Source organism: Lynx canadensis, chromosome B3 (assembly GCF_007474595.2).
Source record: "Lynx canadensis isolate LIC74 chromosome B3, mLynCan4.pri.v2, whole genome shotgun sequence".
In the NCBI taxonomy this organism is placed as follows: Eukaryota; Metazoa; Chordata; class Mammalia; order Carnivora; family Felidae; genus Lynx; species Lynx canadensis.
This window is the reverse complement of record NC_044308.2, coordinates 20,967,146-20,987,414: the sequence shown is the minus strand read 5'-3', so window position 1 is coordinate 20,987,414 and position 20,269 is coordinate 20,967,146. Positions and strand designations below refer to the sequence as shown.

General features: G+C 44.2%; 2 protein-coding genes across 13 annotated transcripts in view; one reads left to right on the top strand and one right to left on the bottom strand.

Moving 5' to 3' along the window:
* MTMR10 (myotubularin related protein 10) overlaps window positions 1-10,879 on the top strand; it is a 55,229-nt gene extending 44,350 nt beyond the window's left edge. For all 4 annotated transcript variants that reach the window (XM_030317545.1, XM_030317549.1, XM_030317546.1 and 1 more), the window contains 4 exons: window positions 1,172-1,341; window positions 2,844-3,014; window positions 6,928-7,110; window positions 7,719-10,879. In XM_030317545.1, coding sequence (XP_030173405.1) covers window positions 1,172-1,341; window positions 2,844-3,014; window positions 6,928-7,110; window positions 7,719-8,312 — 1,118 coding nt within the window. In that variant the 3' untranslated portion in view covers window positions 8,313-10,879. The remainder of the gene's footprint in view (window positions 1-1,171; window positions 1,342-2,843; window positions 3,015-6,927; window positions 7,111-7,718) is intronic.
* Window positions 10,880-12,193: 1,314 nt separating this feature from the next.
* The window catches only part of FAN1 (FANCD2 and FANCI associated nuclease 1), a 35,572-nt gene continuing 27,496 nt past the window's right edge, over window positions 12,194-20,269 (bottom strand). For 3 of the 9 annotated variants that reach the window (XM_030317537.1, XM_030317541.1, XM_030317538.1), the window contains 4 exons: window positions 16,965-17,068; window positions 16,196-16,390; window positions 15,467-15,595; window positions 12,194-12,447 (listed from right to left, as the gene is read on the bottom strand). In XM_030317537.1, the coding sequence (XP_030173397.1) occupies window positions 12,310-12,447; window positions 15,467-15,595; window positions 16,196-16,390; window positions 16,965-17,068 (566 nt within the window). In that variant the 3' untranslated portion in view covers window positions 12,194-12,309. Of the gene's footprint in view, window positions 12,448-13,672; window positions 13,754-15,466; window positions 15,596-16,195; window positions 16,391-16,964; window positions 17,069-20,269 lie in introns of those variants that run through there. The other 6 variants (XM_030317540.1, XM_030317539.1, XM_030317542.1 and 3 more) reach the window with 6 other exon arrangements.

The following is a 20,269-nucleotide window of genomic DNA, read 5'->3' as shown; positions in this document are numbered from 1 at the left end:
CCAGCCCCAGACAACCACTAATGTGCTTTCTGTTTCTCCACATTTGGTCTTTCTGAGATGTCCTGTGTAAACGAAATCATACAAAATGTGATCTGTTGCCTCTTGCTTTTTTTATTTTACATACATGCTTTTGAGGTTCATTCACGTAGCATGTATTAGCAGTTTGTTCCTTTTTATTTCTGAATAGTATTCCTTTGTAAATACCACATTTTATTTATACATTTGCCCACTGGCAGACATTGAGTTGTTTCCATTTTATGGCTATTATGAATATGCTGCTGTGAACATTTATATAAAAGCCACCATGGGGACATATTTTTTTTATTTCTTGTGGGTAGGTACTTAGAAGTGAGGAATTGCTCAGTTATAGGAGTTGCTATCGTTAAAAATTGATGTTGGTGACAGGTTTTCATGGACTCTTATCAGGTTGAAGTACCCTTCTGTTCCTAGTTTGCTGAGAGTTTATCCAGAATGAACTTTGGATTTTTATCACATAGATGCTTTTTATGCATCTAATGAGATGATTATGTTATTTTTATCACTTCATGTCTATGAAGTGTTACTTTTTGTCAGATGTTAAGCCAACCTTGTTTTCCTGGAATAAATTCTTGAATTCATGAGATAAAATGATTTGCTTGTATTTTGTTGATGACTTCTACAATCTAATCATAAGGGATACTTGGTATAGTTTTTGTCTGATTTCTTTGGCTGGCTTTCATATCAGGTATTACTGGCATTACTGAAAAAGACACCAGCTATAAAAGATAGGAGGAAAATGTTTGCCACCTTTTCACATGGTGGTGGACAATCCCATTCCCCTTGTTCACTTCTGAGTCACCATGTGGAATTGCCAGTAGTAAAATTAATGTTCTTAGGAAGCAGAATGGACTCTTGAAAGATTTCCACCCCAAACTACTGAAATGTAAAAAGTGTGAGGAATATGCCCTGTTATTTGGAAAATATTCATATATAAAAGATTATTTCCCATTAAACACTGATTGAGCTAAAGTCTATAATATTTTAGAGTTGCTGGAATCCATTGAACCCTCCTAACATGGATTATTTTGAAGGTAGCTCGGGCAGAGAATAATGTAGTATCCACTTGACCTTCCCTTTCTCGCTCAGCATTTTTCTATGTAGTAGTTATTTTCTTTTCCATTTTTCTTAACAGAGGAGGAGGGAAGAGACTTGAGCTGTATGGTAGCTTCTCTTGTTCAAGTGATGCTGGATCCCCATTTTAGGACAATTACTGGATTTCAGAGTCTCATCCAGAAGGAGTGGGTCATGGCCGGATATCAGTTCCTGGACAGGTGCAACCACTTAAAGCGATCGGAGAAAGAGGTAACAGAATCTCGGTGCTTGTTGTGAGTCTGTAAGTGTACACAAGGCAAAATTCACGTTGTCATGTGAAGAGCTATTCTGTCTGTAAAGAAACCAGGAGGCTTTTTAAATATTGCATTTAGCACCTCTTTGCTTCCTTAGTCTAAGACTACCAATGGATTAGCATCCAAATTGATGTACTTACGAAGATTATTGTAATTATATAGGTAAAATTCCAAAAAAAAATTGTTAAATTTCTCCACGTTGAGAACTACTTGATAAAATGCTGTATTATCTCTCTGAAAAGCAAATAATGAGCACATCAGGTATTTTGAAAAATCAATTTTGGAGTATCACATTTTCTTAAAATGGGGCACGTGTGTTAAGAATGGGATGTTTGTAACAGCTCTGGGCACAGGGGCTGCCATGGGTGCAGAGGTAGGAGAGCCTGCGAAAGGCCCTGCAGGCATCTCACAGAATGGTGGTTTCAGAACTGAAACCTGACTGAGCAGTACAAACTACCATCTGAGGAAATCTCGACAGCGAATACTTCACTTAAAAGATGCTGGGGGCGTGGGACACCTGGGTGGCTCAGTCGGTTGAGTGTCTGACTTCGGCTCCGGTCATGATCTCACGGTTCTTGAGTTTGAGCCCCACATTGGGGTCTGTGCTGACAGCTCAGAGCCTGGAGCCTGCTTCGGATTCTGTGCCCCACTCCCCCTCCACCCCACCCCTGCTTGTGCTCTGTCTCTCTCTGTCTTTCAAAAATGAATAAACATAAAAAAAAAAAGATGCTAGGGGCGCCTGGGTGATGTCCGACTCTTGATTTCTGCTCAGGTCATGATCTCAGTGGTTGGTGAGTTTGGGCCCCACAGTGGGCTCTGTACTGCCAGGGCGGAGCCTACTTGGGATTCTCCATCTCTCTGCCCCTCCCCTGCCTGCTCTCACACACTCTTTCTTTCTCATAAATAAATAAACTTAAAAAAAATAAAAAGATGCTTGGACTCCAGGATACAATAGCTGTCATCAGCTGTTATACTTGGGGCTCCACCATGTGACCTAGAGGCTAATGCCAACTGTTTTCTGAAACTCTGGGAAGTTTTCCGGATGCTGAGCCTGCACGGTGCACCAAAAGCTAATTACAGAAGTTGTTTTTTGGTTTGGAGTTGTTGGTTTTTTGTTTTTATTTTTCAGCATTCTAAAGAATTATTTCCAGATAAGCTTAATCACATATTTTAGTATCCCCCATTCATACAGTGACACTTGCCTGTTTACTTTGCCATTTCAATGATACTACACAAGTAAGGGCTGTGATGTTTATCACAGTTGAACTTACTTCTTAGGTTTGACATAAGCTGGTTTCACCTATTTGCATATCCTTGGCTTAGCTTTGGAGCCAAGTGTTTTAGGCTTAGCTGTTCTCTTATTAATCTCTTCCTTACTGTAAGCAGTAAGTTTGGAAATAAATGTGAACAACTGAAGGACAACATTAAATCATCCCATTTTCTGTTTGTATATGCCAGTCTCCCTTATTTTTGCTGTTCTTGGATGCCACGTGGCAGCTGTTAGAACAATACCCAGCGGCCTTCGAGTTCTCAGAGACCTACTTGGCTATACTGTACGACAGCACCCACATCTCCCTGTTTGGCACCTTCCTGTTCAACTCTCCTCACCAGCGGGTGAAACAAAGCACGGTAAGAGATACTGTGGCGATAGCTACTTCTCTTTTTTGCTTTTACAACTTTATTGATATAGAATTGAAGTACAGTTAGCCGCATATTTAAATATGTAAATTAAAACAGTCTTAAGCTACCATTTTAAGCTGTAATTTCTGAATGAATTCTATAAAAGCCTACAAAAATCTAGGAAACTGTTTCATTTTTATGACTGAGCATTTTAGGTATTTTTCTCTGATGTACATTGTTCATAATAAAGCAGTTTTTAGGGCTCCTGGATGGCTTACTCGGTAGAGCATGCGACTCTTAATCTCAAGGTTGTGAGTTCAAGCCCCCTTTGGTCATGGAGCCTACTTAAAAGAAAAGAGGGGCACCTGGGTGGCTCAGTCGGTGAAGCATCTGACTTTGGCTCAGGTCATGATCTCACAGTTCATGAGTTCGAGCCCCACGTCAGTCTCTGTGCTGACAGCTCAGAGCCTAGAACCTGCTTCAGGTTCTGTCTCCCTCTCTCTCCACCCCTCCCCTGGTTGGTTTCTCTCTCTCTCTCTCTCTCTCTCTCTCTCTCAAATAAATTAAAAATTTTAATGTGATATGTAACAATTAAAAAAAACAGATTTCAAAGATGTAAATTATTACACCCACCTTAAATGTTGTGCTTTTATATTTATATTTTGACATTCAGTCTCTCCAGAGGAGTAATTTAAAAGGTCCTCTTTGAGGACTTTTGTTTCCTAGAATAAAAGATGTACAAAGCAAGATCATTTTCTTCAAGAGTTCTGTGGAGAAGGAATTTCAGAGATGAAGCATAGGCATGGTGCTAGACTCAAATTCTTGGCAGGCGCTGGCTGACCAAGTAGCCTCAGAACCAGTCCCACATGCCACACAGCAGTCCTATTGGGTAGGATGTTCAGTTTCTAGTCACAGGTCATTGACCTAGAGGAAGAATCATGACTAAGGAGGGTCTCAAGCCAAACTTGAAACTAACTTCTGATTGCCGCTGGTAGAACCTTCCAGAACCCTGGGTTCTGACTCACCCACATTGGAACTGACATTGGGAATAGCTGATAAATGTTGCAGTAACCATTGAGAGAAACAGAAAGGAGAGTTCTTGCGGTCCTCAGCCTCAGCACTAAGGCCCTGGTCCGGGTGATGTGGCCTGGTATAATGTGAGTCCCTCCTAGGGTCAGAAAACCTGAATCCTGGCCCTGGTCTGGGAGAATGGTGAGCCCAGGTTCCTCATCTGTAAACTGTGAATCATAATGCTTCACTATTTGCTAAAGAAATGAATTAGTCTAGATTGCGGATGTGAAAGACAAAGTGCACTAGACATTTAAGGAGATGATTTTTATTCAGGCTATTGTAATAGAGAGACCTTTATTAATGAGGAACATCCCAAAGAAAAGGAAGGGGCCTGGGGCTTGTTACAAGAGGAGGGAGATGGGAGGGAGGGGGAGCTGGTCTTACCTCAGAGTAGGGGAGCCATGTCTCAGTGGGGCTGTTGTCCGGGGGCTCAGGGTCAGAGAAACTTAGCACTGCCATAGGGTATTTATTTTAGATCGGGGAGTTTGTGAAGGAAGTTTTTATAAAATATATTCTGTGCTTCCCTAATAGAATGTAACCTCTCCCAGTACTGCGCTCAGACCGGTGGTAGGCTGGGGCCCTGAGGTGTGGGAGACTATTTGTTCCTAAACTAAATGGTCTCCGATGCGCTCCTTTTCATTCCTCGTTCACTCGGCATCATCCAGTTTGTGCCCCTTGAGCTTCGCTGTGGGCTGTGCATCTGGTGGTGTTGCCTGCCCATCATACTCCTCTCCCTTCACTGCCCCGTGTACATGCCCATGCACGCCCCTAGTGCATGCATGCATGCACACACACACCTTGTGGGCCTTCAAAATGTACACAAAGCTAGGAAATCAGCCTTGTTAGACGTAGAACATTCGATGTAAAATGCCAGTACATCGGCCCTAAGGTCCCAGTGACTGCAGTGCCTCCAGCAGGCACTGAGCAGAGGACTCTGCAGAGCTCAGGTTGGACCCCAGAGACACTCACTCCTCACCCTGCTACTAGGCTGGATTCTGGATGTGCCCAGATAAGTTTACAAATAGCTTTCGATGTGGAAATATTTTTTAAAAGTATATCATCTGAGGGTGCCTGGGTGGCTCAGTCAGTTAAGCAGCTGACTCTTGATTTGGCTCAGGTCATGATCTCATGGTTCATGAGTTCAAGCCCCGCATCATCGAGGAGCCTGCTTGTGGTTCTTTTTCTCCCTCTCTGCACCTTTTCCCTCCCATCTACGCTGTCTTTCTTGCTCGCTCTCTCAAAATAAATAAATAAACTTAAAAAAAAGTAGATCATCTACTTTCCCTGGTCCATGCTCTAATACTGTATTGTTTTTTTAGCCTGGCCTTTTTCAAAAGCTTTTCCTGGCGAGTACTAGCATGGATCCCTCCTTGTCTCAGCACTTCATACTGATGATTTGATGTAACAGCCAGATTGAAGGCCGTCAGTGCCACCTCTGCCCTCCCTGGGAAAATGGCTTTTGATGTAAGGTCCTGATTAGCACAACCGCTGTTCTCAGCTTAGTCTCTTCCATAAAGACGTTTCCTTCTTTTCTGAGGCCACCTTAGATGCTCATGGTCAGGTACTCTTTGTGGAAAATCTGATCTTTGGAGATAAACATTTTTAGTTTTCACATAAAAAAAGATGACTGTTTTCTGTTTATTTTTCTAGAAGGGCCATTAAAACAGCTCTTAATACTATCTTTTTAAAGGAAATGGGTTGTTTCTACATGCATATATATTTTGAAATTTCAAGTAACTAAAAAGGTTTTTTTTAATATATTTGGTGCTTAATGAGTTAAGTTTTACTCGTTTGCAATAGGACATTTTGTAAAATGCCCTATACTGTTAGATAGCTTATCTGTTTCCTGCTGGCCCTGAGTCAACACTACGACATGGGTCACACCTGGTCATACCTGTGGTGTGGAGCTGGTGTCCTGACCACAGTGCTTCTTTAGTAATAACAATGAGTTTTTGCCTTTTTCCTAATTTCCAAACAAGTTCTTGGTTGTTTGGAGAATACTGAAAAGTACGGAGCAGAAAATAAGAATCAGTCCTCTCCCACCATCCAGGGACTCGGTATCTTGAGAAATTCCCTCCAGAGAACTAACCTACATAAACCGATGTGCCAGCCTGCTTTGGCCCTCAGCCAGGATGACGGCCCCTTTCTCCATGCCACTAAGTGCAGCTGCATGGTTTGATGCTCCTCACCTTCTCCACACAGAGGCAGTGGGCTGGAGGCAGGCTCCTGGGAGCAAGAGGCCCGGCCTCAGTGCGTGGTCTTCGTGGTCATGGCCAGATGCCGGGACTGTGTGCACAGGGTCTGGATTCCCTCCTCCCTGCTCCTGGGGTGTGGTTCAGATACTGAAGGTCACTGGATAAGTGACGTGTGAGCGTGGACTTAGAAAATGGGATAAAATAGATGGCAGTGATCACCATGCACAGACTGTCTTACACATCCACTCACCAAGTTCTGTGCCCAGCCGGTAGTTGCGTAAATGTATCACGTACTCAGAAAGTAAATTGCTACAATTACAAAAGTAACTGGGACACCTTGAAGACTTTATAATATGGCTTTCCTGAAATTTTACTTGTTGTAATAATGTATTCCTTGCTCAGAGGGTCCAGCTTCCTTGATGGCTTCCAGAAGAAAAGGTGCTCTCCTTGCTCATATAGGGTGTGAGGTGTCCCTCTGATCCAAGGTGCCAAGAATGTCTCTTCTCTCAGAGCAAAACATGCTGCTCCCGGGGAGCTAGAGTTGCTCTAGTCCAGAAAATTCCCCATAGTGAGGGAATGATTTTGGCTCATCAAAAAAAATATATGAGAAAATCATTTGGCATCTTCTCATAAATGTTCAAATATTTATCTTGCAGGAATTTGCTATAAGCAAAAATATCCAGCTGGGTGACGAAAAGGGTTTAAAATTCCCCTCAGTTTGGGACTGGTCTCTTCAGTTTACAGCAAAGGATCGTACCCTATTCCATAACCCCTTGTACATCGGAAAGAGCACACCCTGTGTACAGAACGGTTCTGTGAAGGCTTTCAAACGGACAAAGGTAAATTACAAAAACGCACCAACAATAGAAACACAGTGTTTGCTTACACCTAACAAAGGTCATATTTTCAGAACACAGAGTATTAAGATCCAGGTCACTTCCCTTGACACTGCCAATGCAGATTTTGAGGAATCATTTGTTTTGTAACTGAAATGACCATGTCCTGACTTTTCTTCTTGGTGACTGAGGCCCACAGAGCTTGCTCAGCATGTAGGATTCAGCAGATAGCAGCTCTGAGCCTGAGAGGCCCCATTCCTGAAGCCCATCCACTTGCCTTTCTTTCTAGAATCAGCCAGATCCTAGATTTCTCCCTAACCCAGAGGTCTTAGAAATTTGCGCTTTAGCAGAATGATGAACAGGAGGAGGAGGTATCCCCTCCCCACCAGGTCGCAGGCCAGTGCTAATGCCCTAGGCAGAGCCCATTGCTAGCTAATGGGACTCAGGTGGAAGAGGATCAGGAGGAGGGTTGCAAGGGAAGGGACAGAATGTTATGCCCGCCATTCCCCCATTTTGTCCCCACACCCAGTGAATATTTGCCACTGGGCCTTTCCTGTCTGTGCAAAGGGGGAGGCTCCAGGGAGGTAATGCTGAGGTCGCTCTCCTTCCAGAAAGGCTACAGCTCCACACTGAGGGGAATGCCAGCTTCCTTGAAGAACGGGATCGTCACCGACCAGGACCTGGTCCCGAGGCGAAACTCCCTGATCCTGAAAGGAAAGCCGGAGCCGCTTCCGCAGCCCGGCGGCCAGGCCCGCGGCGCGGAGCAGTATCTCCGAGAGTGGTTCTCCCGGCCGGTGGACCTGCACGGCGCCCTTCTGCCGCACGTCTCCGGGACGCACGTCAAACTCTGGAAGCTGTGCTACTTCCGCTGGGTCCCCGAAGCCCAGATCCGCCTCGGGGGCTTCATCACCGCCTTCCACAGGCTGTCCTTGCTGGCCGACGAGGTGGACGTACTCCGCAGGACGCTGCGGCAGCACCGGGCCGGCCCTCCGGAGGCCCGCTGCCCGGAGCCTGACCAGAGCCGGATGTACTTCCGGGTGGGCGGCCCACAGGCGGCGGGGACGCCGGAGTTCCTGTCTTCATCGTTCCCCTTCTCTCCCGTGGGCAACCTTTGCCGGCGGAGCATTTCGGGAACGCCGCTGAGCAAGTTCTTGAGTGGGGCCAAGATCTGGTTATCTACCGAGACGCTAGCAAACGAAGACTAACACGCCCGTTTTCTGAACGTTTTGAGGGGAGCCGTAAACCGGCTTCCTCTGAATCAGAATTGCTAACCTAGGCATCAGAGGCTCTAAAAATTTTACGTGTCGGAATAATAGTTGAAATTTGCACTAATATTTAAAAACAAGTCGAGTTAACACTTCCTCACAATTCTTTTTTAAAAGACCTTTTCTTTTTTATGTCCTCTTTCTGTCATTTTCAGTCTGGCCCAGTTTCAGGTGATCTGTAGGCAGACATTCTCCTATTTTTACTACTGTGAGCAAACAAATCAGGTTTTGTCTGTGACGTTTATTTTGTCTGCATCCACTTTCTCCCACCAGCCACTAAAGGTTGCCTGATCCTCAGCCTGGCACCCCAAAGAAACAGAGGTCAGGAAAGTTAAGAAATTAACATTTAGTCTATTTTCAAGAGCATCCGGTCAGCTCTAATAGGTATTAATGTATTTTTCTGGTCACTTTCTATTCTAATTGAACTCACCTGAGGGTTCAGTGTTCCAAGGCTATTATTTATTTTAGATCACCTTGTTTGGGACCGTAGATCACTGTGTTTTAAAATCATGAGTTTGTTGTTAACTTCCCAGGACTAACTTTAAAATGATATGCACTGCTGACTTTAAAAGCATTTGCTGTAGATAATATAAACTTAGAAGTGCCTTTGACATTGAGGTATGCATAACACAAAGTAAAACACAGTTTTCAGTTTTTAAAATCAGGGTGTTAACCTACATATTGGAAATGGGCTTGTCACCGCTGAGCTTCATACCAATAGCCAGGAGTCCCCCAAACCACATTTCCTTCCCTCTGAAAGTCAGCGAGGACACAGCGGGCCTGTGGGGTGGTCGGTGTGGGTGTGACAGCGGCAGGAGCCAGTGCTGTCGGCACCGAAGCCCACCCTCCAAAACAGAGGGCTGTTGAGAGGGATTTGGGCGTTTGCTGCCCGTATTTCCAGTCTGGTAAACTGTTGTTGGCACTTTACCTTGGAAATAACTAATGAGTCAGGTCACCTGCACAGAGGTCCCTCCTCCCGCCCACACAGTTCTTAGTGGTTAGGTTTAGCCAACAGGAGAAATAAAGTGTACTTCTCTCAAAATACTGCCATTTTAATAGAGGGAAGACCCCCCCCCTCCCCCCACCCCCGACCTCTGACAGTGGAGAAGCACGCAAAGGTGTGTTCTGCGTCAGACTGTGGCGGGAACCCAGCCAAAGCTGTGGGGTCAGAGCTGAAGCTTGTTAGGGGGACTGGCGGTCAGCACCATCCCCCTCCTCCCCACCCCCCCCACTCTTCTGCCCACCCTGTTCCCTGTTTACAGGATGGATGTTTTCAAATTGGGCTGTTAGTTTCTTAAACGCCATCTTAAGCTTTAGAAAAGTTTTATAGTGAAGTGGCTAGCTTCTAAAACAAGTTTTTTCAAAGCGTGTTTTACCTTTATGTGTAATGAATAGCTTTCAAAATGTCTGAATTATTTTCCTTTTTAAAGTTGATGTCTCTGGACCTAAAGGGACAGAAGTTCTTACACAGTGTCTTAGGAAATTTGTCTTCTGGATCAACCCAATTTTTTCAGCTTGTTGCCTAGAAAATAAGGGCTTTTTTCACCTTATATAAATAAATAGCACTATTGCCATTAAACATTTTATACTACTTGATTGGAAACCAGTCTCAATCCCCTTAAAGTCCCACAGCATATCCTGCCATTGAAAGTGTGATAATTCTCCCTTTTTGATTAAACTGCCTTTTTATTATTACAAATAATTCTAAATTGGCGGGGGGGGGGGGCTGGGAGTGGTTGTTGAGCATTTATTTCTAATTCTCTTCCCTCACACATTGATTTTGACTCCTTTAGTGATTTTTTTTTTAATTTACAAGTTTAAAAAAGATTAGGTACTATTAACATACTGTCTTAAAATAGAAAATGTGCATATTTTTGTATGATAATCAAATGTAGTAAAATATGGTTTTTAGTTTTATTTTTGCTGGATGGTTGTTCTATCATGATTATTGTGCCACTTATGCATGATATGAAAAACAACTATAACAGCTTTAAGTCCTGGCCATTCTAAAGCTGCCTGGCACCTCTGCTAGCAAAAAGGATGTGGTGGTGACCGAAGTCCTCCGTGTGGTTACGGACGCTGCACCAAAGAGCGCTTCACACTCTCCAGCCCCACAGCCCCGCGAGCGAAGTCTGTGCCGATGGAGCACCGCACGGGCTCCAGACAGCTTGGGACTTTCTAGTACTGAACTTAAAGATGTACAATGTCTTACTGTTATTTTATGATGGAAACCAGTTTTAAAACCAAAAATGTCTTAACTTTATTTAAGAAAAGTATATTAATGTGTGCTAACAGACGGTGAAAACTAGTCAACATACCTTCAACAAAATCTGCTTGCTATAGCAGTAACCTCAAGTAGAACTTGATTTTGAGAGAAAACTAAAACCTTTGTGCCTAAAATTACGACCTGAGTTAAAGTAGGATGAGCAGGAAGATGAGAGCTCTTGTTCAACAGTGATGAATGTGAAGGAAATTTTGACTGCTAAATAAAATTTCCACAGAAATTGCTTGTTGTAGTTATCGATGTGAAATCTACAAGAACATAGTGATTGAAGAAGCGAAGGCATTTTCTTCCAGCCACACTTGGGGTGTCATCCAACCTCTTTGCTCTCAAGCAAGGTTGTGATCAGTTAACATTTTCAGCATTGATTAGAACTGGCTGTGGTTAAGGCCATCTGGGTATTAATGGACTATGCCCTAACTTGTCCTTCCGCTCAATAAATTACCAAGCTCGGGGCATCTGGGTGGCTCAGCCTAAGTGTCTCTTAATATTGGCTCAGGTCATGATCTCAGGTTCATGAGTTACAGCCCTGTGTCAAGCTCTGTGCTGACCGTGGGGTGCCTGCTTGAGATTCTCTCTCCCTCTCTCCCTGCCCCTCCCCTGCTTACGCTGCCTCTCTCTCAAAATAAAAGTTTTAAAAAATTGCCAAACTCGAGGAGGTAACATTTCCCTAAGAAGATCTCAAAATTAGTCTGTGGGGAGACTGGGATCTCCGTCCCTGACTCCTGGTCTTACTGTTCTGGTAAGCTGCCTTCCTACCATACACTTTCCTCCGCCTAAGGCTCTCCCAACAGTGATAAACAGCCCTGTTCCAATGATACTGTATATAGAAAGTTGCCCCTCACCTAGTCATTAGGGATGTTTCCAAGGAGAAAGATGAAAAAGGACAACTGTCTTTGATAGACTGTTAATACCTTTGGTGATCTAGGCCCAATTAGTAAGAGTAGGCCTTGACAGATGTTTTAAGTTAAGGAATTTAATGAGAATTTTTTTTAATTCCCAGAGAAATCAGAATTTCAATTGTACCCTTTTTAGATAATCCTAAAACAAGAATGTTAAATAGCTGAGTGTATCTGGGCATTATAGGAAACCTTAAATTCAGTTCGCCCACATACTTATTAGGAACACTATAGGCTACTTTTATAAAAGACCAAAAGCTGTGAAACATCCATTGTTTGAATCTTTTCCAGCATTTTTGCAAGTCTAGTGTAATAATATAAATGCATCTATTTCCTGAAATGGCCACCACGAAGGTTCTGTATTTTTCCTATTTTTTTATTTTTTATTTTTTTATCATTTATTTTTTATTTTGAGAGGGGAGGGGTAGAAGGAGTGAGAGAAAGAGCCCTGTGGAGCCTGAGGGAAGGCTAAAATCCCACGACCCTGGGATCATGACCTGAAATGGAATCAAGAGTTGGACGCTCAATCAACTGAACCACCAGGCATGCTGGTTCTGACCTTTTAGAAAGTTCATTACCTGCTATGTGTAATCAGTGAGTACATTCAGGCCAAGACCAAATACACAGACACTGTACAATGATGAGTCTTAAACTCTCAGGTTTATTATTGACAAAATCAAAGTTAAATAAAATATAAGAATGCTTTACGCTTTTGAAAATCTTCAGGTATAACCAGATATTCCCAATTCCATAGCTCTTAGTTCAGGCCTTTGCTCTTAGCTCCAACTGCAACCACGTGGCAGACTTCTACTTCGGCCCCCAACTTCTGCAGTTCGTGCAACCAGACCATTTGCTTATGTGAAAGACGATCGTTGGGGCCTTTAACTTCCACCAGCTGGAAGATAAGATTTAAAAAAATTAGTATCTTACTGAAACGGAAGAGCCAAGTAAGCTATAATAGTTTTCACTAACAACTACTTCAATGGCTTCTACTATATTACTGTACTTACATATATAAAACAAATATACATATGTGAATTTCATTGAGAATTATTCAGTACAAAGTAGGCAGTTCCCGATAGAGAATTAGTAAGTTGATTCTGAATACATAGTTGAAAAATTTTAATGTTTATTTTTGAGACACAGAGAGAGAGAGAGAGAGAGAGAGAGAACATGAGCGGGGGAAGGGCAGAGAGAGAGGGAGACATGGTCTGAAGCAGACTCCAGGCTCTCAGCTGTCAGCACAAAGCCCGACATGGGGCCCAAACTCCTGAAACGTGAGCTCATGACCTGAGCCAAAGTTGTATGCTTAACCCACTGAGCCACCCAGGCGCCCCCAAAAACAATTTTTAAAGCATGTACTAGACTGTTGCTCCCCTGCTTAAAACCCTTCAATTACTTCTTGTTATGTCTGCAATTAAGTCCACTTTTGCCATGACCCACAAAACCGTATGAGCTGGCCCCCGCCAACCACTCCAAGGGCACTTCAGTTTCCAAGAAAAGACCAGCCTCTTACCAACTGAAGGGCCCTTCCATATGCTTGCTGTTCTGCTGCCTAGGACATTTCTTCTGGTTTTTCACATGTCTGACATGTTACCCTTCAATGCTCAGCCTAATTCATCTCAAAGAGGTCAGTACATCTCTATGCAGGGTCCTTCCTATGTACTTCTTTCATGGCATTTATCAGAAGATAAAACTGTTCATTATATATCCACTCCATGAAGCCAGGAACTGTGTCAGTTTTATTCACTCAACTTCAAAACAGCAATAAAAACTATCCAGATTTTTCAAATTTGATGGAAATAATAAACTCAAAGATCCAAGCAGCTCAATGAGCCCCAAGTAGAGAAACATTAAGAATACTACATACAGAAACATAATTAAGTTGCATAATCAGTGATAAAGGGAATATTTTAAAAGCAGCTAGAATTTTTCGAAGCCTAAAGGAAAGGATTACAGATTGATCATTATATAGGACAGTGGAGTGGACCAATATTTTAAAGTACTGGAAGAAAAAAAAAAAAACTATTAACATAGAATTCTTGCCTCAGAAAAAATATCTTTCAAAAACAAAGATGAAATAAAGACTTAAGACATATAAAACCTAAAACATCCATTACCAGCTGACCTCCAGTTCAAGAAGGGTTAAAGTTCTTTAAGCAGAGGTGAGGTGGGATGATAGCACATGGAAGTCTGGATCTCTATAAAGGGAATAACAAGCATTAAGAAATTGTATCTATGTGAATAAATATAAAGATTTTTTTTTTTAATGTTTATTTTTGAGAGAGAGACAGAGCGGAAGTGAGGGAGGGACAGAGAGAATGGGAGACACAGAATCCAAAGCAGACTCCAGGCCCTGAGCTATCAGCCCAGAGCCTGATGCAGGGCTTGAACCCATGAACCGCAAAATCATGACCTAAGCCAAAGTCAGACGCTTAACTGACTGAGCCACCCAGGCACCCCTAAAGGTTCTTAACAATCAACTGTAGAAAGCAAAAAAAATGCAGAGTTTATAACATGTAGAAATATAATGTATGAACATCACAAAGGCTGGGAGAGGAGATACAAAAATACACTCTTGTAAGTTTCTCTATACTATATATGGGATGATAAGATCACTTGAAAGTAGATAATAAGTTTAAGATGTACACTGTTAACACTGGAGCAACAACTTATATGTACAACAAAGTTACAGTTAACAAGCCAATAAAGGGTTAAAACGCAATCTGTAAAAAAAAAAAAGGGGGGGAGGTAGAAAAAGGAGAGGAAAGGAGAACAAGAGAGCTGAGACAAAAAACAAATATCAAAATGGCAGCTTTAAAGCCAAATGTCAATAATCACATCAAATGTAAATGGTCCAAACACCCAATTAAAAGGCAAAGGAAATCCGCCTATAAGAAATTTATTAACTACAAAGACAAAATAAGTTAAAAATAAAAGACTAGAAAAAGATACGTTAATACTGATCCAAAGAAAGCTGGAGTGGCTGTATATTAATAGTCAATTTCTGAGTGAAAAACGTGACCAGGAATAGAGGAGGGTCATTTCACAATGATGAAGGGATCAGTTCACCTAGAGGACATGAGAGTCCTTCAAATTTGTACATCTGATCACAGAGCTTAAGGATATATGAAGCAAACTGGACAGAACTGCAAGGAGAGACACACAAATCCTCAGTTCCAGTCAGAGATGTCCTAGGACCCCAAAAGCACAATCCATTAAAGAACAGAGAAGTGGGACTTGGCCAAAATGTAAAGTTTCTGCTCTTCAAATGACACTATTACAAGAATGAAAAGACAAGGCACAGACTGGGATGAACTATAGCTGATAAAGAACTTGATTCCAGAATTTTAAATCTCAAAACTCAATAATAAGAAAAACAACCTGGGATAGGCAGCAGGATAAGACCAAGGTGAGGCAAGGGGGGGCGGGGGGAAATGAGCCTACAACACGTGATGAGGCACTCGCCCTAAGCTCACTTAGAAGACAGTTCCCAGTCATCTCAGCCTCATGGTGTTCACACCCTGTGGAACCCCCTCCCTTTGAGCATGGGCTGGGACCCTGGGACTTGCTTCTAAAGGAAGAATACAGCACAAGGGAGGGATTGTTCCTTGCACGATCAGGCTACAAGAGACAGACTTCCATCTTGCCCACACTGGCTCTTCCCGCTCGCCTGCTCTGATGACGAGAGCTGCCAAGGTGAGCACTGCATGGTGGACAGGGGAGGCCCACACGCAAGGGGCTGAGGAGGCCCTGGCCGACCGCCACGGAGGTACCATGGCCCTCAGTCCAACAGCTTTTGAGGGATTCAATCTTGCCAACAACCATGCAAGGAATGCCTACATTGTAGCCTCTCTTTAAGTTGCTAATAAAATTATCACAGAAATAGGACTTTCCATTCTGGCCCAACTGACCTTAAAGCGATGACTCTGGGAGTCCCACACCACCAGGTCGGGGAGGCCCCCTCGGCAGTGCCGGAAGTCCACAGCCAGCCGCCTGCACACACCACTGAGGACAGGGCCGCCCAAGCAGGAAACAAGATCCTGCACACAAAATATGTGGACGGTTAGCCGTTCCCTGTGACAGGGATCCTGGAATACTTTCACTGATCACAAGATAGGAGAAAACTGTGTAATTCGACACAAGTGAATTCCAAGGCCTTCAGGTGGTGTTCTGCTTGTGCCAGGGCTCCAGAGCCACTGGCTAAAATGCCCACTGGCACAGTCTGGGGAGTCAGTTACACTTCTGTCCAGCCGGAAAAACCCTGGGGAACAGGTGAGGAAGAGGGAATGTGGTGTAAATACTCGGGAATAGGAAGTGATGGCTTGCAAAGGCCAGCAGTTGCAGGGACAGGAACGGTGCCCTCCCTGCTGAGGGTCACAGGAGGCTGTCAACTAAGGGGAAGAAGGCATAACGGGGCTTATTTTGTGCCCTGCCACATTCCCATCAAGAACAGTGGCATCTGGACTAGGGTATTATCATATACATAAATGTATGCACGGGCACAGTCACATACACACACACACGTGCATATAAACATACATACACGCGCACACGTATGCATATACATGTGTACACACACGTATACACACAGGTACATGTATATACAGGATTTCTGACCAAATCCGGCTGCAGATTCTCACCTGAGCTTGCTGAAGAGAAGCAAAGCGATCCCAGCTGACAATGGAAGCCACTCGGCCTTCCTGGGCCTGCCACACCGCTGCCACCCAGGCCCGCAGGCTCTCTGCGGGGGCGCTGTGAATCAGCTGAAGCCTGGCCTCGATGGCCGGCCCCCTGCTCGTGAAGAAGCTGTCTGTACACAAGTCCAGTGGGCATGCCTACGTCGCAGGGAAAAGAAGCTCTCATACTGTGCCTGGAGAGACCCTGATTCATCAGAACATTGAGTACCTGTAAAATTTGGAAGCTGGCCAATATGATTAAATGGACACATTCTTTTTTTTAAAAGATAGGCAAAAAACAATCTAAGTAATCTAACATAAAAGCAACTTATTGCACTGGTTTGCTAGCGTAACAATCTGTGAAAAGAGCTTTTAGTTGACGTTGGTGGCACTTTTAGCAGGTGCGTGTAATGGAGCACGTGATGGTGCAGGCCCGGACAGGAGCCCAGTGAGGGCCGAAGCCGAAGAAACACAGGAATGGTCTCAAGGGGAATGAAGAAGGTAAATAAAGCAGGTTAAAGTTTAAAACTTAACAGACTTAACATTTTAAATTCTAGGAGCCTGACTTTAAAATAAAAACTCTTACAGAGAATCAGCACCATCCAGAAGATTGTACTTGACAGATTTCTGATGGCAGCAGGCACATGGCACACGGGTGGGCAGGAACCACAAGGGGCAGTATCGTCTGCTAGCCTACAAAGCACATGCACCTGGCGCTGCCTAACCTGAGTACCTGGTAGGCATTTCTGAAGACGTCTGGTATTCCGTCCATGAAGATTACATCCCACAGGAGGAGGCCATACAACGTGCTAAAGGTGGACCCTTCCCCGTGAATCCCTAAGACAAAGTCATACACACACAGAGGAAGGTCAGTTTTTTCTGTTTTTTAAAAACTACCACCTTAACCTACTGCTTACTCAATGTGAAGGAAATAATAGATTTTAGGTTCAAAATCAAATGCTGTTTTCTTGCCATTCCTAGCTCATTTGTTTACATCACATTGCTTTTCTACAGAAGGCTCATAGGAGAGCAAAAATCTGAGAAATTATGGAAAAATTCAGATACACATTTCAGAGCCATAAAGTAGCTGGCAGTTCTCAAACTTTAATGAGAAACCCAGGGAAAGTTCTTAAAGCTAAATAAAAACAAATTTCCGCTGCAGGCTGCAGGGATTCAATATGGTAAGTGTGGGTGGGCCAAGAACCCCACACAAGGCTCTGGTGTAGGGACCCTTGGCCACACTTGCAAAAAGGCCCCCCAAAAGAGATCGGAGAAAGACGAGGACCCAGGAGTCCGTGCCCTCTGACCTAGCAGGTGCCGTCTCCATTCACCTCATTGGACCTACCGTTCCACTGCTCTGGCCTGGACAAGCATGCCCAGTGTTTCTGAGACTCAGAGCTCTTATGGAAACTTTCTACCTCAGAGACCACCTAGCTCAGACCCCTTCCTCACACCACATACAAACTATACTGATTGGGTGACGACCTCAGACAATCTACCATGTGCCTAGGCCATGTATGTGTCATAGCAAAGTCAGGGGGACCAGGGGCTCAGCCTTGGCACAGCACGCAGACCTGTCTCCCAGGGCGAGTCCTCTGCACTTTGCCACACCTGACCAGGGACAGTGGCTGGGCGGGCCCCTCTCTCCCCCCACATTACAGCCTTGACCAAAAGGGGGTGCTGCCCGCCCCCCCCAACCAACCCTGTCCCAATATGCAGGCAGAAGGGCACTTCTGGCTGGCAGGCCCTGCTCTGTCATGTGCCAGGTCACGGTGCAGCACAAGACACACAGAGCAGAGACCAGGCCGTGCCTGCACATGTGTCCTGTGTGGAAGTGCAGAGACCAGAACTTCTGCCGGAAGTGGCATGGCCAGGCCCCCTCTGTCCCACCTTGCTGAGGCTGTGCTGTGCCTTCTGTCCCTCTCTCAGTTCTAGCCCCTCGGCCATGCAGCCTGTCTCGGAGACGCGAAAGGACAGCCACAGGAACAACATGAAGTGTCTCAGGCCTCCGGGCTGGAGCTGAGCCCTTTTCTTCAGCAAGCTGCGCGCTGGGATCCTGGGCTCCTGCCCAGCCGAGAGTGAAACTGTGTGAAACTTGATTTCCAGCCTGCTTTCTGTCTGGGAGTATGCACTATCCGCCGGCCAGGCAGGAATGCTGGAGGTCAGGATCCCTGAACTCCTAAGCCGTCTACGCCATGCATTTGTATTGTAAGTGAAATCATTTTTGGTGAGCTCCTTCTGAGTTAAGTCAGAAATAAATTTCCCTGAAGAGAGCCTGACATTGCCCTTACCCTCTAATCTTCTCTCGAACAGACTGACAGCAAGGGTTTGCTCATTTTCACTGCATCAATTTTAATAAATGAAGAAAATATTTTATATTCTGGAATTGGAATCATCCGTCCGTTTTTCAGGCTCGTGGCTAAACGGAAAGCATTTCACTGGGTCTGGCTCACAGCCCACCCACCACAGGCCCTGATATCCATGCCCTCCTCCTCCAACTGCCCAGTTCATGCATCTCCTACAGTTCATCTGGGGACGGTTGCTCATTCTATTCTTTCATTTCTAACCTTTCAGGTCTGTTTATCTCTGTCTTCACTGGGGTTCACACTTCTTCTCTATAGCGTCTCTCTTCCCTGTAAGCAGTAAAGATGCCACACAGATATTCTTAACTTCCAACACTCAGTGTCGCTTCATGATCCTCATTAATCCATGAATCCTCATCCTTATTATGTAAATGCTTACATAATACTCAAGAGAAATAATGTCCCGATTTTCACGTATTTGAAGGTATCAGAGTATTTTTAAGCCTCATGCATGGGCACAGGGGAGTCCTGTCTGGACAGAGGAAGGGCTTGGTGGGTACCCCGGGAGTGTCTGGGGTCAGCCTCCACCATCCGAGGGCGGAGGCATGGACAGAAGACTGGACGAAGCTGGCAGTACCTGGGGCTCACTGCACCACTCCACTTTTGTACAAAGGCATGTTCAACATCTTCCATAATAAAAAGTTTAAAAAAGAAAACAAGACGGGAGCAGGCCTCTCCAGGAGAGCTGTGCTGCCGCCCCCTTGTCTCTGGTGGGGCAGATGGATGCTTTCTCTGCAATCCTGTCTCACAGTTTGACTTGACGTATTCTAGTCACTAGTACCTTTCACTAAGGACAGAGTGACAAGCGCACTGTATCAATCAGAAGGCAAATTCTCAGTGTCTCCTCTTACACAGGCCTCAGATAAAGCACTAATTCTCTGAGACCAGAATCAAAAAAGAGAATAAGAGGGAAGAGGGGCTGATGTGGATAAATACACAAACACAAGCAATTCCAGAAAACACAAGAGATAAGTAAATTAGTTAAAAACAAAACATGGCACAAAAACAGACACATAGACCAATGGAATAGAATAGAAACCCCAGAACTAGACCCACAAACGTATGGCCAACTCATCTTTGACAAAGCAGGAAAGAACATCCAATGGAAAAAAGACAGCCTCTTTAACAAATGGTGCTGGGAGAACTGGACAGCAACATGCAGAAGGTTGAAACTAGACCACTTTCTCACACCATTCACAAAAATAAACTCAAAATGGATAAAGGACCTGAATGTGAGACAGGAAACCATCAAAACCTTAGAGGAGAAAGCAGGAAAAGACCTCTCTGACCTCAGCTGTAGCAATCTCTTACTCGACACATCCCCAAAGGCAAGGGAATTAAAAGCAAAAGTGAATTACTGGGACCTTATGAAGATAAAAAGCTTCTGCACAGCAAAGGAAACAACCAACAAAACTAAAAGGCAACCAACGGAATGGGAAAAGATATTTGCAAATGACATATCAGACAAAGGGCTAGTATCCAAAATCTATAAAGAGCTCACCAAACTCCACACCCGAAAAACAAATAACCCAGTGAAGAAATGGGCAGAAAACATGAATAGACACTTCTCTAAAGAAGACATCCGGATGGCCAACAGGCACATGAAAAGATGTTCAGCGTCGCTCCTTATCAGGGAAATACAAATCAAAACCACACTCAGGTATCACCTCACGCC